We start from the raw sequence: 24,245 nt of genomic DNA, 5'->3' as shown, positions 1-24,245 counted from the left end.
ACATTGAATGAAATATATGGATAACTTCACCTTTTTAAATTAATGCGGCTACTAGAAAATTTTGAATTGAGTTGGCCATATTTTACTTCTGTCAGACACAGATATGGTGCAGGTATACAGCATCTGCTTTCTCTGTGCAGCAGCTCCCAATGCCCACCCTCCTCCAGGTCCTCTTACTTCCCTTTCCGGGCTACTGAAGATTTTACGCCCTGTTGGCTTTTGGTGAGTTCTCACTGGAGTCTCTGCCACTTGCTTGGTCCTTCTGTCTTGACAAGGCCTCAGGCCTGTGAGTATATGAGCCGTAGGCACACCTCTGCTCCTATACTAAGTGTTAGGTTTAGTGGAAGGGCTCTGCTACATCTCTCACCTGTGCAGGGTTTGCTGGGAGCAGGAGGAACATGCGGTCTGATCTGTCTTCCTGGCTACACGGGAGATGAACCCTCTGTTCCTCCTCAGTCTAGCTCTTTGCCCCAGGTCCTCAGCAGAGGTGTGGGAATCACTGGTGGGAGGGCATTGGTACCCCAAAGTGGACAGAGGAGGTACTTGCTCAGCTTAGCTCTACTCCAGGTGACACGGGCCCAGGATGGAGAGCTGGGAAAGACCTGGGCCTGAAGCAGCCCATTATGTGGGTCTCCAGCTTCCTCTGCGCACAGCCTGAAAATCACTTACTAAACTCAGTGCAAGGCCATTTTCACTGAGGAACATGCATGTGTGCACATTTTTGTTTACTTAGTCATTGTGTATGCTAGACCCTAGTTAGAAGCTTCAGACGTGACGAATGTTCCACTTCCTTAAATTTTTTTCAGTTTTAATATAAAGGTAGTGAGGAGTTGTGGGGAATGCTGCAAGTTCATTGAGTGAGTGTGCATGGGGGCAGCTGTTTTAGTTTTTGACGAGTTGAAAGCTCCTCACCAAGTGAGTGGCTCTTATTCCTAAGTGGACACTAAGGAGAAGCTGACTGTGCCTGCCAGGGAGTAAGCTTGGATTATGTGACAGTCTGAGTCTGAGATGCTCGCTTGGCTGCAGCTTGGCTGCAGCTGAGGCTCTCCTGGGGCAGGGATCACTGCCTGTCGTCATGGCCCATGCTGCCCAGGGGAGAGTGGTGGGCTGGAGGTAGGTGAAGTGGGGGTGGGGGTTTGGGGGGACGGCGGGTGGGTCCTGCAAGGATATCATATATGCTTTGTGTCATGTGTCCTTTTTCTCTGTGGTAGCTGCATCCCCGTTCCTGTCAGTGTTAAGAGTTGGGGTACTTAACCTCTTTGGGTCATTTACTTCAGTGGAAATGAAGTGGAGTTAATGGCAATAAGAGCACTAATTTTCACAAAACAACAGATCACTTCAAGTTCTTTTGCTTCTTTAGCTGTTCTCTTCTGAAATGATGTGAGTTTTGTCCCTGCTCAGCTCCTTTGCACTCTGAAAGTTACTGAGATCTAGAGAAGGTTGGTTTATTTAAATCCACCTCAAACTGACACAGATTGTCAGGGCAGAAGTAGACCCTGAGTGTTTGGTGAGGGCTGAGGCCTCCCAACAGACAAAGGATTGGCAAGCTTACCCTTTACCTGATAGAAGAGGTGCCTGACAGGAAGTCAAGACCGTGTGGAGGGTGGGCCCCTTGGCCTGTTTTCTCTGGTCTTGCTTGACTCTCAGAGGACCGGCCAGTTTTGACGCTGTCAGCTCTCATGACTGATTGTCTTTAGGCCTTGGGTCAGTCTTTTCAGTTCCTTTTAGTCCCCCAGTTCCAACTGGGGACTTGGGGGGTCTTTCTAGTTCTGATGCTAATTTTGTCACCTCCTTTGGGAAAAGTGATATTCTCTCCCACTCCCACCCATATTATTTGGGTTCTGCACCTGATGAAAACTGAGGCATGGTGAGAAGAAAAGTTGTCTCTCCTAGTCATATCCTGAGAGTGCCTGATACTGACAGATGTAATCTTTTCCACAGATGATTTTTTTTTTTTTTAAATTCAGCTTCTCAGTGAGTGTCAAAGGGTAATGCTGTTGAGGTAAAGGCTACCCACTAAGTATCAGCTCTTCATCAGTGTGACTGAGCTCCTGCAGCTCTAAACCGACAGTACGCATGCGCCCTTGTCCTTCATGGGTTCACTGTTCCTGGCTCCCTGCAACGTCTTCATGTCTTTGTGTGTCCTCTTGGCCATTGAAGGCCTGGTTTGGCCTTTCCTCTCCATGAAGGCTCTCAGTGGTCATCTCATCTCTGGAAACACTTTTGCTGGCCCTGTCCCTGATCCCCTTTTGTCCCCAAGGAGCATAGGTGGGTCCCTGGGACGCCTTGAGTCTTGCCCTCAGCCACCATGCTGTGACATGAAGAGAAGCTTAGAGGCAGGATGTGCTGTTGGTAAATCTGTCCTGCCCCACCCTGTTACCTCTGCTTCCCAGGATATGAAATTGTAGGAAGGTTGATTGGAATGTTGTGTTTCCCACTTGTGGATCTGTTCATGCATTGGATGTTGTTTTCACTTACATACAGCAGAGCTAACTGTGTGCTGAGCTGGCATGTTTTGGAACATTTCAGCCACAGGCAGTGGACTGCCTCTCCCCTGTGTGGAGCTAGCCATTGGCTGGGCAGGTGGTTCATCTCTTGCACTTCACTCACCTTCTGCTTCTTCTTGGCCTCCCAAATTTAGAAAGAACTTGACATTCATCACTTGCTTGGAGGTCGACACTAATCTGTTTCGCGGTATTTCATGTGCCGGAAACACCATAGGTAATAGTCTTTTTTTTTTTTTTTTTTAATAGTTTTAAGTTTTGTTAATGAAGATCCTGAACTTGATTTTTATCCTTTTGTTGGAATTGAGAGGGTTGCAAAGGATACCATGTGATGTCATCCTCAGAAGCTTTCTGGTCTACAGCAGGGCCGCCCAAGACTGTATTATCAGCCTAGTTGGGACTCATCTAGTTTCTCACTCTTGAACTTTTCCCTCATTTCAGTAGTTTCACTGTCCTGTGAGAGGTGAACATCGACTCCCACTCTTTTTTTTTTTTTTTTTTTTTAAGATTTTATTTGACAGACCACGAGAGAGGGAACACAAACACAGGGAGTGGGAGAGGGAGAAGCAGGCTTCCCACAGAGCAGGGATCCCGATGCGGAACTTGAGCCCAGGGGTGTTCCTCTGAACATAGCATTTTCTAACATAACATTTTGTCACATGTTATGTTATGTTCCCTTGACTTAAAGCCTAGAAATCTCTGGAACAAAACTACAGCCTGTGTGGGTCAGTCTGAATTTTATTGGCACACAGCCACTCTCATTTGTCTAAGGATTGATTGTCGGTGAGCTGCTTTCACAGTAGAGCAGCCGCGGAATGGAGTATTACAATAACCTGTATGTCTTGTACAGCTGACTGTATTTGCTCTCTCAGCCTTTATAGGAAAAATCAGCCTGCCCCTGCTGGAATGTTTTAGTCTAGCAGTTTTGATCTTGTCCACATCAGAGTTTGTTTTTGTTTTTTTACTGCATGCCTATCACAGGAACCTTTTTTTTTTTTTTTTAATATTTCATTCATTTATTTCACAGAGGGAGCTCAAGCAGGGGGAGCAGCAGGCAGAGAGAGAGGGAGAAGCAAGGAGCCAGATGTGGAACTCGATTCCAGGACCCTGGGATCATGACCCGAGACAAAGGCAGCTGCTTAACCAACTGAGCTGCCCAGGCGCCCCTCACAGGAACATTTTATTTTTTAAAAAATATTTTATTTTTTTATTTGAGAAGGGATTAGGAACAGAGGGAGAGAGAGAATCTTTTTTTTTTTTTTTAAAGATTTTATTTATTTATTTGACAGAGATCACAAGTAGGCAGAGAGAGAGAGAGGAGGAGGAGGAGGAGGCAGGCTTCCCGCTGAGCGGAGAGCCGGATGCGGGGCTCGATCCCAGGACCCTGGGATCATGACCTGAGCTGAAGGCAGAGGTTTTAACCCACTGAGCCACCCAGGCGCCCCGGGAGAGAGAGAATCTTAAGCAGGCTCCATGCTCAGTGCAGAGCCCAGTGTGGGGTTTGATCTCATGACCCTGAGATCATGATCCAAGCCGAAATCAAGAGATGGGATGCCTAACCGACTGAGCCGCCCAGGCACCCCCACAGGAACATTTCAAATTCACAAGTCCATCCACCCACTTCTAGCCATCAGCACCATGATGTAAACCGTATGTAACAGTGGAACTTTTTACTGTGCCTGAGTTGGTCATCCCACCAGCTTCTGGCTGCTTTTGTAGGAAAAGATGGTGCAAAATTCTCAGTGCCACTAATTTAATGGGCCTCCAGATTGGTTTCTAAAGCAAAAGGACAGGAATTCTGATTGGTGGTATTGTGATCTTCTGGGCCTGGCTCCCCGTCCTGGCTACAAGGTCCATATGGGCCTGGTGCCTCCCCCACCCCACCCCACCCTTGTGGAACAGAGCTTCAGTGTGTCTACACTCCCCTACCAGGAAGGTAGCTCATCTCCACCTTGGGTCGCCTGGCTCGAGGCAGGCTGAAGGGCCAAGTCTGAGGTAATGGCCCCTGCTTGGCAGGTCTGAGGGGCAGGAGTTAGGGCTCTTAACAAGCTGCACAAAGGAGGATTAAGTCTTCTGAGAGCTGCCTCAGCGCACAGCCACTGGCCAGGCTCCAGACAGTGCGGTCTGGCTGATGACACCAGTGCTGTTCTCACCAGCTGCCTGAGCCAGTTAGATGGAAAAGTAATCCTGTTTGTGCTTCCCCACTGACACACATACGCATTGAAATGGGCCGTAGACATGAATGGAAATAACTTCTGCTCTGGGACCAGGAGGGAGTGGACCTTCTGATATTAGTGTTCCATAACTAGCATAACCATTCAAGAAAGAGGTTGCTAGGACAGGATAAGATTTTCTGCAGATTGACTGGTACTGAGAAATTGCCAGATTTTTACCAAAGTCAGGATTCTCCAACCCCTTCTTTTTATCTCTGGGTAGAATCTTGCATTTACTCCAAGTGGTTTTTTGTTTTTTTTTTTAAAGGTTTTATTTATTTATTTGGCAGAGAGAGAGATCACAAGTAGTCAGAGAGGTAGACAGTGGGGGATGGGAAGCAGGCTTCCTGCTGAGGAGAGAGCCTGATTCGGGGCTCGATCCCAGGACCTGGAGATCATGACCTGAGCGGAAGGCAGAGGCTTTAACCCACTGAGCCACCCATGCGCCCCCAAGTGATTCTTTATAGGAGAACCTTGCAGTGGTGGGGAGGTGCCTTCCTCTGAAGGATGTAACTGTGCACTTGTAATTTCTTGAGGGGCTGTGGTCAGCTGGCATTGGGTAGCATTTTGCTTGGCAGGAAACAGGTTCAAGGCAGAGCTCCTTGTGGCCCTTACTGTGTCAGAAACATAAATAACAACTTGGTCTCTGTTCCTCTCAACTCTATCCCTATGGCATCAGCAGGAAAGTATGTTTCAGAGTTCACCTAGGATGTGGGTTGAGTCACACTATAAACTGACAAACAGATGGCCAGGTGCTGTGAGAGTTACCTTGGCTCTGATTTGTTTCGGGTGTGTGTGTGTGTGTGTGTGTGTGTGTGAAATTCTTTGGAAAAACCACTTCTGGAAATCTGACTTGAGACTGTTGCAACCTGAGGGTCACATGGCATTCAGCTGCTTCTGCAGAGAGGGCAGTGTAGGCCTGCTGATTAATACCTGCCAGAGTGTGGAAGTGGGGTGTCCCTGTGGCGAACCAGTCCTGGCAGGCCCAGTGGTGCTGGTTGACTGGGCCTCTGCCCCATGATTGGTGAGCAGGGGCAGCTGTGGAGCAGAGTACTTGAGATCTTCGAAGCCCCAGGTGATCTCCAGCTGACTGACCAGGCCACCATCCACTCTCCTGTGTTACCACAGGGATGAAGATGTTACTGGCACTTGCCTTGTAGGGCTGCTGTGAGGATTAGCTAAGCAGGTACAGCTCAAGTGCCCAGCAGAGAGCACCAGCCCAGGACGTGGCAGGTACGTACTGACAGGCTTGCCTAGGCCCTAGCTAGTGTGGGTGAGTGTGGTGATGGCTTGCACAAAGCTGGTCACAGGACTTCATTAGAGAATTCTTAAGGCTTCCAGTTAACCTGCACTGCTCCTGTTTTCCCTGGTGTCTTGCTCCCCAGGTGCTGTGTCACATGAGGGTGAACATGACAAAGTGGAGGTGGGATCCTTTGGCTTTGTGGGCCCTTGTGAGTCTAGGACTTCATTTGGAACTACAATTACAAAATCTGTCGTCCACAGCCCATTAGGTTTACTCAGCCTCTTGTGATGGCCTCTTGTGATTAGCCTCTTTCTGGGCAGTTGTATACGGCCTTTCTCTTGCTTGTCCTGTGTCCCAGAACCAAGCCTACCGATGTCTGTTTCTTTCTGTCTTACCTTCTAATCTCCAGGAAACAAAACTTGCTGTTAATTTGAAAAACATTATAATTGTGTTGTCTGCTAAATGCTGTTTCTCCTTAAAATTTTCTGAGATCATTTAGAGGAATTGGGATGTTAGCAAATAGTATTTCTGAAAGCAGGAATGTTTAATCAGGGGTCTACTTAGGAAAAGAATTGGCATTTTTATTTTCATTAACTCAGAAGTTCCTAAACCTGGTTCACAGCATCCTTAGCATCTCTGATTTTCGTGATGTTCCTAGGCCGAAGGAACTACTGAACAGTTTTGTTTATTAGGCAGTTTAGATACAGACAACTGAATAAGTACTAATGTCCCAACAACTGTACAGCTCTTTGAAGAAATAAAACAGGTAAATTGAAAAGGAAAATATTACAACCTTTCATAATCACAGTTACTCCCTAATGGAATGTGTGTGCCTGTCGGGCACTGCTTAATTACTCACGCCTTAGAACCAGCTCCAGTACCTGCCCCAGGCATTTCCTGTTCCATACCGGGTTTTATGTGGTATTTACTTTTTTAAAAAACATTTTTTATGAATTACATTTTCTTTCTTTCTTTTTTTTTTTTAAGATTTTACTTATTTATTTGACAAGAGAGATCACAAGTAGGCAGAGAGGCAGGCAGAGAGAGAGAGAGAGAGAGAGAGAGAGAGGGAGGCAGGCTCCCCGCTGAGCAGAGAGCCCGATGCGGGGCTCAATCCCAGGACCCTGAGATCATGACCTGAGCCGAAGGCAGAGGCCCAACCCACTGAGCCACCCAGGCACCCTGGTATTTGCTTTTTAAAAAAGATAGTATTTACTTTTAGAGAGAGCAGTAAGGAAGAGCAGAGAGAGAGTCTTAAGCAGACTCTGCTCTGAGCACAGAGCCCAACCTGGGACTCAGTCCCACAACTCTGAGATCACGACCTGAGCCTAAATCAAGAGTTGGATGCTTAACCGACTGCACCACCCAGGCACACCTGTGGTATTTGCTTTTCATTACAGTGTTCACTGAATGCCAGGTTTTGCAAGATGTGACATTGTCAGAAGGCATATAATGCAATCTAATGTTGAAATTATCGATTGCCTTGTACCTATAGTACCCCTCTGCGGTACCATGACACCCTTGGCACTCAATTTGGGGACCAGGGCACTTACTGTCTAATCTCTCTTCATCTTTTTCTTTTTCCTTAAATTGGGAAATTGTTATAGGATATTAGTTGGGGATAGATCCAGGAATAGGACACCCAGTTGAATCATGCAGCCTTCTTTGGATTGGAAACAATAAGTGAAATTCTCTTCCTGTCCCTTGTTCTTCATCTAACTCAACACAGTGAATGGTGGCTCCTGCTGCTTGGCCACAGGTCAGTATTTAAACAGCATTTTAAGATCTTTTAGGCTCAGAACTTTGCTTGAAGATGATGTCTACTTACATGTGCAGGTAGGCTTATGAGTTTCTGAGCATTCAGTTTGTTTCCCCCTCATTTAGCCTTGGTGCTGAGCCATTGATTTACCCTGTCCCTGTGCCATCCCCTCTTGGGTTCTCTATCTTTTGCATCTGTAAACTGCATTGGTGTAGGTGTAGTTAAAAATGAAATATCAGGGGCACCTGGGTGGCTTAGTTGGTCAAGCAACTGCCCTTGGCTCAGGTGTCATGATCCTGGAGTACCAGGATCGAGTCCTGCATCGGGCTCCCAGCTCCTCAGGGAGTCTGCCTTCTCCCTCTGATCTTCTCCTCTCTCATGCTCTCTCTCACTGTATCTCTCTCAAATAAATAAAATCTTTAAAAAAAAAAGAAAGAAAGAAAGAAAGAAATATCAGGCAGGGGATTTCTTTAGTATCTACATGTTCTGAATGACCCTGGAATCTGTCCCCCATGCTCCATCCAAGCAAACCCCACCTTTGGTCCTCCCACTATGTTCTCTACCCCATCTGGACCTGGCTTGAACATGAAATATAAAAGCCCAGTGTGTTTACATGGTCCCTGTGCTTTGCCTCCTGCGCCCCCCACCCCCGCCACCAAGTCAGCTCCTCAAATGTGCTGGTATCTCTCCTGCCTCCAGACCTGTGCCTGTGTGTCTCTGCCTCACCTACCACAGGAGCACACACCCTCCCTGTCCTTGGCCAGAGCAGCCCAGCCCTTTTCCTTACCGTACTTGCCCGAGTATTGCTTAATCACTGGAAGAATGTCATGTTGACCACAGAGTCCTGGGCGTGGCACATAGTTGACACGGGATCTATTGGCTGAGCAAATGAGTCTGGCAGTCACCACATTTTTCTTTGTGAGAGCATGAGCTGCTTTCCTTTTCCAAAGCTTCAAGATTGATCTAGAATAGAATCCTCAGGGTGACATTCACCTGTGGTCAGTGTAGGGTGTCTTCTATACCCGAATCATGCACTGAGCATTTGGTAGGTATCGGGAGAAGAAGAATGACATAAAGATGGCCCTGCCCTCAGGCTTCCCTGTGTGCGCTCATGGGGCCAACAGGGAAAGCCACTCTAAACAGATCAGGGAAGCACCAGGTGCAGCAAATGAAAGGCCTGAAGGTCACAGGGAAGGGGGCCCACAGTGGCCTCTGTGCTGAGTGTTGATGCTGTGGTCTGGGGACAGTGTAGGGTGGAAGTTACTGCTGTGAGAAGAATTGAAGGTGACAACCTTGTTGGATATTTGTGTCAGAGAAGTCACCCTGGCTCTCACATAGAGCTGCTTGCTGGTGCCTCTAGTTCTTGGCCCACAACAGACCAGAGAGTCTTTTTGGTTTCCCTCGTGTTCTTTGCTGTGTTGCAGGTGAGTGGCTTCTGGAAGTTTCATAAGGATTTTACTTGCCTGCAGTTCTGAGGGCTGAGCTGCAAGATGCAGGTTGTCTGGGCATGGCCTCTCAATGTGCTCTTGAGGCCCCTGAGTGCAAAACAGGACATCCCAGGGATTTCATGGTGATCCTTCACATTGGGGCCATGGATGTTACCTGTCATTGTTTGTCTTCACAGCCTCCTCAAAAAACTTTCAGGTCTTGTGTCTCCCAGGTCTATCTGATCTGTTAAACTATATATCATGCCTTCCATTTGAACTCTGGCAGCTTCTTTCCTTATGAAATTGACCTGGGTTGTTAAAAGTGTGTGGGTCTTGTGCTTAATGCTCATGTTACTTAAGATGGGCCTGTCTGTCCCGACCATTTGCACTGGACCCTTCTGGGGTTGAATGTTCATCTCGTAAGTGGGCACTTCTTGGTTCCAAGTCCAACTGAAACTTCCCAGGGGTCATGTTAGACTTTGGGCCACCGTGGCTGCATAGGCCTGATCTTTCTGCTTCCTGGATAAGTTATTTTTCTGTACCTCAGTTTCATCATCTTTAAAATGGAGATAAGACCAGAAGCAATCTCAGAGTTGTTTTGAAGATTTAAATACTACTGTATATCAAATGTGAGAACACTGGCTCGGGAAAGGATGTTTTGGCTTTTGTGGTGAAGGTAGTAGTTTAAACCACAGAGATGAGGCAAAGTTTAGGGTCAGGCTTTCTGTAGCAAAAGCTGTTCATCTGGTGAACAAAAAAACACAGCTTCCTTGGCTCAAGGGCCCATCTGGGCCTGGCTTGAAGGTGAAGTAAAGTGGTTATGTGCAGAGCCCTCTATCCCTTGGCCTCACTAAGAGTCCGTTTGGAAAGAAAAAAGGCGACAGCACAGCCCACAAGTTTCAGAAGTCAGTTACGTTGATTTCATCTTGCCTCCAGGACATTGCCCGAAGATTTCCAGAATGTCATTGCTTAATGGAAAAATGTGTGGGACTGCTTCCTCCCAGTGGGATGCTCTTGGCCCCCTGACATGTGTCCTTGTGGCTGACAGGGTTCCTCCACTGCCCTGGGTCCAGAATGCCTCCCCTAGGATGGTGCCACTCCTGCCCCTTGCCTGCTGCAGCTTACCTGGCATGTGCTTGGCTGTGTAATTCTCACATTGCTTTCTAGGAGAAATTGAAGAGCGGAAACCAAACTGCATATCATTCTTTATCCTCACTTAATGCCACCCTCCCTCCAGGGCTCACTTCAGTGCATCCGGCCTCCCTTCATGATGGGGCCACATTTACACTTGTTCCCTTGTAGTCCTTCAGACATTTTGGTCCTACTGCGTGGAGACTCCTAGCTGACTCCAGGACTCCTTAAAAACCCCACTGGCATATTTTCTTCTCTGTGATGCTGCCTCCCTGTTGATAACTTGTTATCCTAGCACTCAAGTCCTGTATCTCTCTGCCTGGTCCATGGCCACCATACAAAGGATCCTGGCCAGCTGGCACATTGTCCATGTCATTCTTCCGTTTCCCCTTCCTGCCTCACTGGCCCCACTCCAGTTTCTGTAGTTGCCCAGTAAATGATTACTCCCATCCACTTACCTGTGGAGGATTTTGACGGAGTGCTCCAAAGTCCTGTGCATGGGTTCCTGTTCCCTCCCCCCAGTTTCCTGCAAACTTTCCTGATCCACTGGCTTCACCTGGAGCCTGCAGTCGGTCTTGGCTGGCTCCGCTCCAGAGAGAAGGTATTTGGGTTTGTTTTTTGTTTTTGTTTTTAAATCCGTTTACTGGTTTGTTTATAGTACTTTTATTTTGAAAGGAAACTAAATCAGAAGCCACACATGGGTTTCAGTAAAATTAAATATCGTGAGAACAAAACAGCATTGTTAAAGTCTATGTGGATGATCATATGGTGCACCTTTGTACACAGCCTTTTACACTGGCATCAGATGGGGACTCTCCTTGTCAGCCCTGGAATGAGTGAAATGAAAACCGGGGAACACACACCAGGTGATTAAATGCCATCCACCTAAAGCCTTCCCTGTGAACCCTCCCACAGCCCCACAGGAGCCCCTGCATGTCACTCTGAGGTGTCTGTAGACCTTGCCTCTCTGGAATTGAGGTGCCTTCTTTATTGATTAAAGCTCAGAGGTTGGCGAAACCCTCTTCTGTCTTTCTTGCTGCTCACCTCAGCAGTGAAGGCACACTTTTTGAAGGCTTCCATGCATGGCCGAATGCAGCTTCTGGGGTGCTTCCTCCCTTCTCCCCATGTCCTATTCAGTGACGTGTGATTCACCCTGGCCCCTAGGTTTCTCTTCCCTCTGTTCTTGCCTCTGAGAAGGCTCTTTCTGATGGTTCCACACCTTATCCCATCCTTTGGGTGCTTCCCCTCCCTCGATCTGTATGTGGCCTTCTTCCTGCTCCCATTGGGGTGCATTTAACTCAGCTCACTGGCCTCTGGCTCCCATCCCGTCCTTTCTTAGCTGCCAGCTGGGCTCACCTCATGCACCCCTCATGTGCCTCCTTCCCATCAGTAGTGCCTCTGTCCCAGCTGTCTTGCCTTGATTCATGCCCAAGCACTTCTTTCCAGGGCCACATAGCCATTAGTTCTGGCCGAAGTCCCCAAAGTCTGGAGCAGGCCTATCCAGTTACATCTGCCTTTGGAAACTATTATAGTGCACAGTATTCCGCATTTTCAAATGAAGTTCATTTGAGGAAATGCCCCTCTCTTGTCCTGAGTTCCTGGAGCACCACTTTTATGAGGTGCTCTGCAGGCTGCTGCCCAGTTCCCCACCTCCAGTGCCCCCTCAGGCTCTGATGCCAGATGACTGGTTTCAGCTCTGGGTGGTCCTTCCCCATCTTTAGCACCATGCGAGAGGTACCAGGAAATGGCTTCATATCTGCAAAGCCCCCCTACTCTCCTGAAAGTGTTCTTCCTGGGCTAGTATTCTCACACCCATCATGGAGGTTGCCATAGGAGCCTCCTGTCCCTTCTCAAATCTCTGGAGGACCCTGAGAGGGCACAGACTAAAATACTCACCTGGTGTTTTGGACACAGTTGGGCCTCATTAATACTTAAGTGTAGCATTGGATACTAAAGGCCACACCTAGACTCCTCTACATTGCCCTGCTAAAACATACCCGTCCTCCAGGGCCTTGGATAATAGCACTAGTGTTTCTCCACAGTGTTTTCCCTCCTGTGAGCTATAAATGATTAGTGAATTATCTAGTTTTGGGTTTTGAGTGTTTGTCATCCCATCTGTGAAAAAGTAAAGGCATTCATAGATCTCTTACTTGTTTGGTGGAAAAGAATAAAGAACAGTCTTTCCTCTTAAAGCAAACATGGATTCAGTTCTTATACTGAGTCTGTAAGATTTAGGGTCTTGCATGTGATGGCTTTGGGCTCTTTCTGCCTGGGTCCCCTCTCTGCAGCAGCCATCTCCTTGTAGCACTGTCCTTTCCACGTGGTCACTAGCCAGTTGACAGCTAGACCTGCAGTCAACCAGAGCACCCTGGAAGGAATGCTGTCTCCTTGACCAGGTCAGTTTTGTCTGTTCTTGGGCTCACACTGCAACTAGGACATAGTTGTGGGGGGGGTGGTCAGCCTCAGGCCAGGAGTTCCAGCTTGCCACAGCCTCCTAGGACATACTCAGCGCCAAGTTGTATTTACACAGCAAGCTTTCTTTCCCCTGTGCTTTTCAAATTTGGTAACTTGCCAGAACTGAATTTACAAAAACCTTTGTGGGGACTTTGTTTTAAATTATACTTGGTTTGGGGGCACCTGGGGGGCTCAGTGGGTTAAGCCTCGATCTCAGGATCCTGGGATTGAGCCCCACATCAGGCTCTCCTGCTCCCTCCCCCACCCGCCCACTTATGATCTCTGTCAAATAAATAAATAAAATCTTAAAAAAAAAAAAGATTTTATTTATTTGACAGACAGAGATCATAAGTAGAGAGAGAGAGAAGGAAGCAGGCTCCCTGCCGAGGAGAGAGCCTGACGTGGGACTCAATCCCAGGACCTGAGCCAAAGGCAGAGGCTTAACCCACTTGAGCTACCCAGATGCCCCTAAATAAAATCTTTTTTTTTTTTTAAATTACACTTGGTTTGAATTATAAAGGAATTCTTGAGCAGCCAGAGTGCCTGGTGTGTGGTATGTTCCAGAAAGAAAACCATGGCAGAGCCAGTGAACTTGTCCTATCTTTTTTCGTCCCCTTTGCCTGCCAGAGTGTGGTTGTAAAATCTGTCTGACTTCCCCAGCCAGAGAGGTTTTCTTACCCCCACTGAACTCCTGGGTTTATTACTAGAGATGCTCATTACATACAGGCAGTTCCTAGATTACAAAGTTGTTCTTATTTCAGGGACTGGGTTTAAAGGTGAAACTTCCTTTTTCTTGCCAGTAGAAAAGTGTCAGAAAAACAAGGGACAGAAAGAAGGCCAAATAGTACATGTTTGAACAGATGTTTCTTCTCATTAATAGAGTGTGGGAACTCTCAGCACTGCAAGTAAGGGGTGGGTTAGTGTGTTTCTGGAGGGCAGTTGGCAGTAACAACATGTACCCAGGATCTGTGGTTTTGTTAGAGTAACTGGACCAGGTGCACAGAGTTGCCATTGCGAGGATGCTCGTGACAAGATTTGTGTTGTTGGCATGTCCCGAAGCAGGGGTCGTTCGTGTGAGGCGAGGACACAGGATAGGGTGCTGACACAGGCACTGAGCTGAGGGTCTTGCACCCGTTGTGCAGGTCACAAGAGGTGCCCATTTTTTATAGCTGTCTAAAGTGGTAGGTTGAGTGTGGGTTAGTTTTTAGGTTATCAGCAGTACCCTGTAGGGTTTCTTGAATCAGCAAATAGGCATTATTTCCAGTTACCAAGGAGGTGTTCTCAGTTCACCCTGCGGACTTAGCAGTGAGCTAGGTGGGCCACTCTCCCTTCCTGTCCCCAATCACCGCAAACAATTACTGACTTTGCTTGATGTTCCATGAGCTACAGGTGCAAAGAATTTTAATGTAAAGGATATATTTGAGGGCTTGCAAATCGTCCTCTCTCCTACACAGGCGGGTCCCTTAAAAACTCTCAGTTGTCATGAAAACCTGGTTTGTTGCTTATTCTGCCCCTTTTTGCGTGGATTCAGTATGTGTCCACAGCCCTTGCCTGCACCTGGTCAGTTTCTTTCTCTGAGCCCTGTGTCCCTCATGCCCCTCCCCGTTGGTGCTTGATCTCTCTTCCCTGCTGTCGGATACATCTTTGAGGAAAGCAGATACGGGGCCCTTTTGGTCAGTGCATGGAGTGGCTCTCTGGTCAGCTTGACGGCTTTCCACCAGAGGAGCTCAGCCCTTGGAGGCCACAGCCATGTGTTACTCTGAATGGTGCCCATCTGAATGCCTGGTTTCTGATGAAGGCTTTTCTCTTCCCTTATAGAGTGCCCAGTGAAGAATGTGATGGGATCAGTAGCATGTCTGCGGAGAGCGGCCCTGGGACGAGATTGAGAAATCTGCCAGTAATGGGGGATGGACTAGAAACTACCCAAATGTCTACAACGCAGGCCCAGGCCCAACCCCAGCAAGCCAACGCAGCCAGCACCAATCCCCCACCCCCAGAGACCTCCAACCCCAACAAGCCCAAGAGGCAGACGAACCAACTGCAATATCTGCTCAAAGTGGTGCTCAAGACACTATGGAAACACCAGTTTGCGTGGCCTTTCCAGCAGCCTGTGGACGCCGTCAAGCTAAACCTCCCTGTGAGTAACCTGGGCAGGGCCCAGGGCTGCTGTCTTCCAGGTCTCTTCCCGTGTTGCTCCTGATGAGGGTGGGCTCAAGGTCGGGGCAGAGGGTGTCAGGGGCAGAGATACCTTTGGGGCCCAGCTCTGAAACCCCAATACTCACAAGGCCCTTGAGTGAGTGGTTTCAGTTGTCCTGATGGTTGGAAATAGGAAGGGGGAAGAGAATGTGCTGACTCCCATAATAACTGGCTCTTAGATGTCAGGATCCAGGGGATACTATGTAGAGATATTGAAATAGGGGTAAAGGTGTGCTTGCAGCTTTCCTTCCGATTCCATAGGGGAGCAGAAGTGGGAGCAAGCATAGTCCAGGTCCCCTACTTCTCAGACATGGTTGGCTGGCCCAGCGTAAGTGGACGTGGTTGGTCACACTGTGGAAGTGGGACTGGTTTGCTGCAGTGTCTTCTTCGGTACCGGCATCATCATCATCGTCATCAACCAGAGTACAGGGCAGGAAAAGGTAGTGGAACAGCTCCCAGGGAGTAAGCATATGCAGGGGCTGGTAGGAGAGCGGAGGTACAGATGCAGCTGTGCCTTCAGAGGCCTCTGTGCGTGCCCTCCACCTGCTGTGCCATAGCCACAGCACACTTGTTCCTGTTCTTTTGTACCCCTCCTCTTCTCTTGCCCTAGAGAGTTTTCCTTTTGCCCCATCCCTAGCAAATGGTTCTAGAAATCAGTTTGTATCTCAGGGAAGAAACAGGATAGATGCTTTTTTTTCTTTTCTTTTCTTCAGAGCATCAGGGATTGATTGTCTTTAAATTAATCCCTGCTGGGGCACCTGGGTGGCTCAGTCGGTTATGCATCTGCCTTCGGCTCAGGACATGATCCCAGGTTCCTAGGATTGAGCCCTGCATCGGGCTCCCTGCTCACTGGGGAGCCTGCTTCTCCCACTGCCTGATGTTCCCCCGCTTGTGTGCACACATATGTGCGCGTGCTCTCTCTGTCAAATAAATCAACCAATCTGAAAAAAGAAAAACGTTAACCCCTGCTGTTTGCTACATCCCGCACACTCCCAGATGAGGAATTACGTGATTACTGCCTTAGCCTCGGGCGGCCGTCTGTCAGTGTTCGAGCTGCACCCGTGTAGGAGCCTTAGTGTCTGACCGGCGTCCACTTTCAAGAAAGATGAATACAGTAGTGTGACCCTCCTCACAGACAGAAAGTGTCTGTGGCAACTGTCCAGTTATTTCTGTCTGCTGAATAGGTGTCATGTGTTTGGGAAGAGCAAGTTAGGAGGATGCACGGCAGGTCTGGATCATGAATCGGCTCAAGAGAGGGGATGGAGACAAAAGAGGGTCCTTGCGAGATCTGGGCTTCAGAGGCCACTCTTTTCTGTTGACCACGAGAAGGAGTAGAGGCAGACAACCTGTCACTGGGGGAGGTTCTTGGGAGAGCTTGCTACAGCATAACCTCGGTCTGGCTAGTGGGCTAGACTGGGCCAAGCCACGCAGGGTCCACAGGTGAAGGTGACCTTCTCAGAGTAAATGCAAAGGATGGGGACAGAAGGGGGGGGGTGGAATGCAGGGAGCCTGAGGCTTTGACAGCACCGGAGGGCGGTGGGAGGCCTACAGAAGAGCCAGGGGAAACACCAGCAGAGAACAGTCTCCCCACCCCCGCCCCATTCCCACATCAGAGGCTACAGGGAGGTCAAAGAGATGAGGATTCCGACCTGACCCTCCTGTTGGCCTTTAGGAGGGCATTGGTGACCTTAGGAAGATGTGACGCAGAAGTAAAAACCAGATTCCCGACGGTGTGAATGAGAAGGTGAGGATGTGAAGCCATCATTTCAAGAAATTTGGCTTTGAAGGGAAAGCGCGGCAAGGCGAGAGTGGAGGAGGGGTTGGTTTGTTACAGGAAGACACAGAGGGCTTAGAGGGTGAAGACCGAGGAGAAGGGGGTGGTACTGGGGGACCTGAGATCCCGAGGAGGCAGTGTCCCAGCCAGCGGTACAGACATGGGTGTGGGTGGTCTGGTTGGGGAGTTGGAGGTCATTCCAACGTGGAGGCCAGGCTCCCCAGAGGTCACAGGGTGAATCCCTGTCTCTGTGACTGTTGGACGTCACTGTCACCCTCAGCAGCTCTGACTAGGAAGAAGAGGCCTTTGGAAGGTGCCACTGGTCTGGTGTCTTCAGGAAGGTGGGAGAGCAAGGAGCTGGCCCAGAGAAGCAGGGCAGGGCTGGTCAGCTGAGAGCCACGTCATGCTTAAAGCCTGGTTTTCCGGGGACCTCCCCCCTCCTTGAGGAAATGTTAATACAGCCACCAAAAGAAGGGTTCCTTCTTTTTCTCTTTTCTGACACCTTCCAGGAATCTTGACCTGAGTTTTGGCCTCTGATCCTTGCTGGACTTCTCGCTAGAATGCCTGCCTCTCTTATTCAGTAACTGTGTATAGTTGGATTGTTATGCCCCTAAACCCACTGCCCCCTTGTCAGTGCACTCTGCCCTCAAGCACTGTCCTGTCTGGCCTTGAGCCACTTGACAGACTATGGGCAATTCAAGCACTTGACGCCACTGTGGGCCATAGAATAAGGAATGTTTCCACTGGGGCACATATATTTGGCTTTGGCAGGTCTCTTGGGAAAGGTGGTCAGAGCCATAGTATAGCATAGAAAGTCTGGTGCGGTCTGTCCTCTTGGCCTCCTGGCCAGGATACCCAGGCATGCTTGTGCAGCCCTCGTCAGGTCAGGGACGTGATCTCTGCCACTCGTTTATATGTAAGCTAGTTGTTTTTGTTCCTTTCTCATGGGTGTCAGAGCAACCTAAAACCTCACACACTGTGTTCACCTTTTCAGTACTGTCCACCATTTCCAGGCAAGAGTTTGGTACTTGCTAAAGGATAGACCTGTCTTTTCTGCCATCGGTTCCCACTTGGACTTGTTCTGATACCCCAGTCATACCCAGTTACGGGAGCCTCTGAGATAGCGGACTGTGGAGTGGGCCAGATGACACAGGTCCCCCTGCCTTGGCTCTGTTTGATCCTTCTATCTGGAAACCTGGTGTGTTTGCCTATTCTCCCCCAAGATACCTCCTGTGGCAGTTTTTAAAAATAAACATTTAGTATAGGTTTAGATTTAGAGAAAAGCTGACAGTAGTAGAGTCTGATTTGAAGGGCTTTAGGGCATCTGTACCTGCCATCCAGCTCCTTCTGTTGGGCACTTGTAGAGTAAGATCTGAAGCTTTGAGGGGTGGGGTCTGTGGATTTTTTTTAACTGAGGATTGTACAGATTGTCCAGATTCCTCATTAACCTGGTTAGTTGTTCAGATATATCCAGGTACCACTAAGGGATCCTTAGAAATTTCTGACTGTGCTAGTAAAAGAAATGGAAGTGCGATGAAGTTGAGTGAAGGCGGAGGCTTCTGCTCCCCGGTTCGTCAGTGTGTCCAGAAGCAGGGAGTCCCGTTGTTCCAGGTGGGCTTTACCGCTGGTTCCATAGGATTTTGTGTTTTATGGACCAATAACATTTCAAATGGTAGAGGAAAAGTAGAATTTGCCATGGATTGTTTCATTAGGTAAGAAGTGCTTTTAAGAAGGCTGTATGTTTTCCCCATTATTTATTAAAAATTAAAGGATTTTACCACCACCACCACCAACAGCAACAAAAAATAGAAAAAAAGCATAGATCTCTGTAAATACAACCTGTTCCCAGACCAGGCAGTTGATACACTTGCACATTTCCCCTCCAGATTGCCACCCAACATTTAAGGATTCTTCCCTGATTCACTTTATCTTGGGGTTCCCCTTGAGATTGTTTGCTGAGACCATGGAAGAGCTTCAGTCTGTGCTGTGGCTCTTATCTGTGCTCCTTGAGTGAGATCCACAGGCCCACTATGAGTGCTGCATGGCCGGGGAGGTGACACTGGCCTTTTGCTCTCTTTGCTCTTCAGGATTACTATAAAATCATTAAAACACCTATGGATATGGGAACAATAAAGAAGCGCTTGGAAAACAACTATTACTGGAATGCTCAGGAATGTATCCAGGACTTCAACACTATGTTTACAAATTGTTACATCTACAACAAGGTGAGATGTGGTGGAAGATGTCCAGCTGCCCTGAGGGGAGGGGAGGGGTGGAGAAGAAGGCTGGCATATGTGGAGTCTGGGCAGGGGTGCTTGGGAGCAGGTGGGATTAGTCTAATGGGAGATCATTTGAAGCAGAAATAATGGGACCCGTGGTTTTGCCTGTGACAGGGTGTTTCTTTTTCGGGGAGGAGGGTGCTGGCCTTGTTTGACTTCCAAGCCGTCCTTGTTAGCTTGAAGCATGTGCTTCCAGTGCCCTTGGGATTTTGGTTCTTGAGCATGTCTAGAGAAGGTGTGAGGAGGACAGTGACGACTCATTAAAAAGTCCATTTGGGTGATGTAAGTGGTCAGGAAGGAGCCTACTAAAATGTAGTTGTGCAAAGGTGTGTTCAAATTTCAATGTGAGAGAAGGTGTGCTGGGGCCCACTGCTTCTGAAACTGTGGACATGACCACTGACAACTGGTGGCCGTAGAATTGAATGTCCCCTGATCTCACATGTAGACCTGAAAGTCACTTCTTAACCCCATTAGCCAAACCTTTTGGCTCGGCTGTGCCATGAAGCCAGATCATTTGTTTACAGTTCAGACCACAGATGTGATTAAAACCAACCCTTTCATATAGAACGGCTCTGGAGGGAGACCCTATACAGAACTCAGCTTTTGGCCTCTGCTGGTGTAGTGGGTAAAATTGCCCAGAAGAGATGGGTAGGTGAGTTTCTTGAAGTTTACTGTGTTTTTTTAAAGTCTTAGCTCCCACCACTAAGTTTAAGTGACATGTGCACAGAAAAGGTTCTCGGGTTAGAGCTGAGTGGGAATAGCATGTCGTAGATGAGGCAACAAAGTGGGGACCCATAACGCAGTTCAAGATAGGCATGGCCCCGAGCCCCAAAGAGCTGCCTTGAGGGTACACTGGGGAGCATTATCAGAGCCCTGCTAATGTATCTGTGGCAAGAAATCCTGTGTAATGCAAGTATTTATAGTGAAGTTGAATTGTGTCAGAGGAGGGCTTCTGTCAGTGATTGGCAGGGCTTGTTAGATACTTAAGGCATTAAGATGGCTTCTCCGGCCAGAGCTTAAAAGAAGAGAGGGAGGTGCAGGTGGATGGGTGCTGGTTCAGGCACATGAGCCTTCGTGATATCTGGTGATGTAACTGTTGTGGCCCTTGAGGGTTCAGATCGGGAAGGAGCCCGACTATGATACTTGATGCTTTGGAGCAGGGAGTGGGTGGCACAGGGTGGGGAGCTCTTGCTCCGTCTGGAGAGGTGATGAGGGCTTTCCGATGCTCACCCCTGTGTCTCCTTTTCCAGCCTGGAGATGACATAGTCTTAATGGCAGAAGCTCTGGAGAAGCTCTTCTTGCAGAAAATCAATGAACTGCCCACTGAAGAAACTGAGATCATGATAGTCCAGGCAAAAGGAAGAGGACGTGGGAGGAAAGAAGCAGGTAGGGTATCTCCAGTGCGCCGAGCACTGTTGGCCTCACACTGAAACAGCAAGGACATTGGCTTTCCTGTTCCCCAGTCTTTGGTCCTTCTCCAGGTTTGGAGGGGGTGGGAGGGGAGGGTACTCTTAGTGTTGGACACGCCCCAGAAGGTCACTTGACTGGGTGACCTCCCACAAAGTAGAAATAATTGGGCCCTGCCTTTTGATTGACTTTGGTTAAAAAGAAAGTGTAAATTTTGCAAAGCATTTTTAACTTTTTTGAATTCTTCACTCCATTTTAGAGAAGAGAAAATTTGGCCAAGGGCAGTTTTAATTCATAATCCCTATCTTGGAACCTCAAGGTTGATTATTTGAATTATTTTAAGATGCTTATATCAGAGCCAGGCCTGCCTTATGATGCTGCTGAAGTCGAAGTGAAGCCCTCCACTCTTTGCCCCTGTCCCTTAGCCTGACACAGGATAAAGGTTGGCTGGCGGGGAGATGGTGAGATGTTTCTGTTTAGGAGAAGCTCCAACAGCGGCCTCCTGCGTCTTGCCATCCTCCGCTCCGTGCTGAGGTGGCCCGTGCTGTGAGTTATTTGCTGGCTTCATGGGAGCAAAGGTGCTTGGCTGGATCCCAGGCAGTGCTGAGGGGTAGCCAAGGAGAGATGGTCCTGAGGGTCACCCCTTAGCTGTGGATCCAGCTAAGAGGTGTCCTGTATCCTTAACATCCAGGAGTCCTGCCCTTGTGGCCTGGGACCAGGAGTTTGGTTTGCACATGGGACAGATGCGGGGCACTGTGTGTTTGGGCTTGGCGCGCACAGCTGCAAGGAGGCAATCTGAGCCGGTCACAAAGGGCAGCAGCCGTCCAGCCTCCTCCTGCGGCTCAGGGAGGTGGAAGCTTGCCAGTTTCCAGAAACCTTGGCCAGGGCTCCCAATGCTGGCCCCTTGCCAGAATTGATTACTCAGAAGGCAGCGCTTCTGGGAATGAGGACAGCTCTGTCCAAAAGCGCCAAGGAACATTTTTCCGCTCTCCATCTACCGTCCTGGTGCTAACTCTCAGCATGTGTTTCCTGCTCCTTTGGCCCAGGCCTTCGTGCTTATGAAGGCGTCTTTGTGCCCGAGTTGGGGCTTGAAGCCAGGATGCCTCAGGAACTGGAATGCAGTGTGCCACTGGTCTCAGAGAACCCAAGGGCAGGTGGACCAGTTTGGCTGAGGTCTGGGATGTTCGAGTTGTTCTGTCTCTAAGGCTGATAATCACTGCGACAGTGTGTGCCATGCCCGTGTGGATGTGTGTTCTCCCCATGTGACAGTGTTCCCATAAGGTCAGCCAGCGTGTGTCGGGCTCGGCATCTAACCACCTGTCCCTTTTATGATTGATAGGGACAGCAAAACCTGGCGTCTCTACGGTACCAAACACAACGCAGGCATCGACTCCTCCGCAGACCCAGACCCCCCAGCAGAACCCTCCGCCTGTGCAGGCCACACCTCACCCCTTCCCTGCGGTCACCCCAGACCTCATCGTCCAGACCCCCGTCATGACAGTGGTGCCTCCCCAGCCACTGCAGACACCCCCACCGGTACCCCCTCAGCCACCACCCCCACCCGCGCCAAACCCCCAGCCTGTGCAGAGCCACCCGCCCATCATCGCGGCCACCCCACAGCCTGTGAAGGTGAGCATCCCGTGTGCGTGTGTGTGGCCCAGCCCGGTCGCTGGTGGGCTCCTACCACCTCCGCTAGCGCTCCTTCTCTTGTCTTCTCCATAACAACGAGGCTGGCAGGAGACAGTCACTTGTCCCTGCCAGTGCTTCATGCAGAGCCTGGCCTGGTTCTCCAGGCACTTGCAGGTATTTTCTGGGGGGATTGTACAGTGTTTATTAAGTCACAGCCTCGAAGCTGCTGCCCTGCTGGCCCACAGATTCCAGAGTTGAGAACCACCTCCCAGGGGCTTGCTGACCTCCTCTCCCGTATTTCTCCTGTCGACTCTGCATATTTGCAGATGTTGCCTAAATAGTCTCTAAAACATGCCTCCTGTGGGGGTGGGGGGCAGTGTGGCGAGGCTTGGCTCTGAGTGACTTCCCTGGCGTTAAGTAGGAAGCTGCTTCTGTAGCTTTTTTTGGGCTCCAGTGAGCAGATCTGCACTTGGGCGTGTGCTTCCTTGTGCCCCTGGAGGGGTCCTGTCCCAGCTGCGGAGCAGAATGGCGGGTCAGGGTCTGTTCTTGCCTCGGTCCTTCACCCATGGCGTCACTTTTGAGCCCCACCCCCAAGAATGTTGGAACCCTAGAAAGGACCTGGCTTCAGAAGTGACCTGAGGGCCACTTGTGCCAGCTGCCACCTGTGACGACGCTTGTTGCACGTGTGCTCTTGGCAGACAAAGAAGGGAGTTAAGAGGAAAGCGGATACCACCACCCCCACCACCATCGACCCCATTCATGAACCACCATCACTACCGCCAGAGCCTAAGACCACCAAGCTGGGGCCCCGGCGGGAGAGTAGCCGGCCTGTGAAGCCCCCCAAAAAGGACGTGCCCGACTCACAGCAGCACCCAGTGCCAGATAAGAGCAGCAAGGTCTCGGAGCAGCTGAAGTGCTGCAGTGGCATCCTCAAGGAGATGTTTGCCAAGAAGCACGCAGCCTATGCTTGGCCGTTCTACAAGCCTGTGGATGTAGAGGCACTGGGTCTGCACGACTACTGCGACATCATCAAGCACCCCATGGATATGAGCACGATCAAGGTAAGCAGATGCCCCTCCCAGAGCTGGGGGTGGGGCTTCCTGGGACCGAGAAGGGCAGAACCTCCCAGGATAGTCCAAGAGGAGGGCCTGGCCTTGGGCTCTGCTGAACTGTGCATAGTAGCGGCTCTCCTCCTCAGCTCAAAGAAGCCCTGCGCCCCCTGCTGGGAATGGTGGAGACAACCTCCAAGACCATGTGCTTGGGCATTTTCTTCTCAGACAGCACTGTTGCCCCCTTGTCTAGGGACAAGCCCTCTGAGACCTTGGGTCCCACTGTCCATAGGCACCTTGCACAGTAGATGCTCCAAGACAGGTTGAGGGTTGGTGACTTTGCCAGGCTCTGTTATGCAGGGGGCCTTGATGTCACCTCTCTGTAAGAGGCACACAGTGCTGGCATTTTCATTGTAGTATTATTTTGAGACCGTTTTGATTATGTTTGTTTATTTTATTTTTTATTTGTATTTTTTTTAAAGATTTTATTTATTTATTTGACCGAGAGAGAGATCACAAGTAGGCAGAGCAGCAGGCAGAGAGAGAGAAGAAAGCAAGCTTCTTGATAAGTAGAGAGCCCGACGTGGGGCTCGAGCCCAGGACCCTGAGATTGTGACCTGAGCCGAAGGCAGACACCCAACCGACTGAGCCACCCAGGCGCCCCATGTTTGTTTATTTTAAACTGTTTCGCGTTTTTATTTGGGAGTGGAATAAGCCTGCCAAACATGGGACAGGCGGGGGTGGGGCATAGTACTTGTGGCCCCCCCCCTTTTTTTTTTTAAAGATTTATTCATTTTAGAGCACGTGAGCGTGTGGCGAGGGGCAGAAGGAGAACGAGGAGAGGGAGAGAGAAACTTTAGTAGCCTTCTAGCCGAGCGTGGAGCCCGACTTGGGGCTTGATTTCATGACCCAAGGTGAATCGAAGAGTCGGCACTTAACCATCTACGCCACCCAGGGGCCTCTGGTTGTGTTTCTTTTCAGTGTCCTGTTCTGTGTCATCAAGACAAGTGTATGTCAGGTCAGAACTGGTCCTAGTCCTCCCCTTATAGCCTGGCTTAAGCTCTGCCTCCATTTATTCTGTGTCCTCTTTCCCCGTAGCCCATCACAGTGACCAGGGTGGGTGGGGGTGGTAGCAGGGCATTTCCCAGCCCCGAGATTTGCTCTTGAGAGTCTTCTTGTC

General features: G+C 49.4%; 1 protein-coding gene across 8 annotated transcripts in view; it reads left to right on the top strand.

Annotated features, from left to right (window-relative positions):
* Positions 1 to 24,245, top strand: part of BRD4 (bromodomain containing 4) — an 89,613-nt gene that overhangs the window by 39,171 nt on the left and 26,197 nt on the right. For 6 of the 8 annotated variants that reach the window (XM_032867484.1, XM_032867485.1, XM_032867483.1 and 3 more), the window contains 5 exons: positions 14,550 to 14,868; positions 18,789 to 18,926; positions 20,231 to 20,366; positions 21,727 to 22,016; positions 22,715 to 23,077. In XM_032867484.1, the coding sequence (XP_032723375.1) occupies positions 14,584 to 14,868; positions 18,789 to 18,926; positions 20,231 to 20,366; positions 21,727 to 22,016; positions 22,715 to 23,077 (1,212 nt within the window). In that variant the 5' untranslated portion in view covers positions 14,550 to 14,583. Of the gene's footprint in view, positions 1 to 14,549; positions 14,869 to 18,788; positions 18,927 to 19,504; positions 19,633 to 20,230; positions 20,367 to 21,726; positions 22,017 to 22,714; positions 23,078 to 24,245 lie in introns of those variants that run through there. The other 2 variants (XM_032867486.1, XM_032867487.1) reach the window with 2 other exon arrangements.

This window comes from Lontra canadensis, unplaced genomic scaffold (genome assembly GCF_010015895.1).
Source record: "Lontra canadensis isolate GAN:19392208 unplaced genomic scaffold, GSC_riverotter_1.0 scaffold35, whole genome shotgun sequence".
Classification (NCBI taxonomy): Eukaryota; Metazoa; Chordata; class Mammalia; order Carnivora; family Mustelidae; genus Lontra; species Lontra canadensis.
Note: the sequence above shows the minus strand (reverse complement) of the source record. Positions and strands in the feature narration are given on the sequence as shown.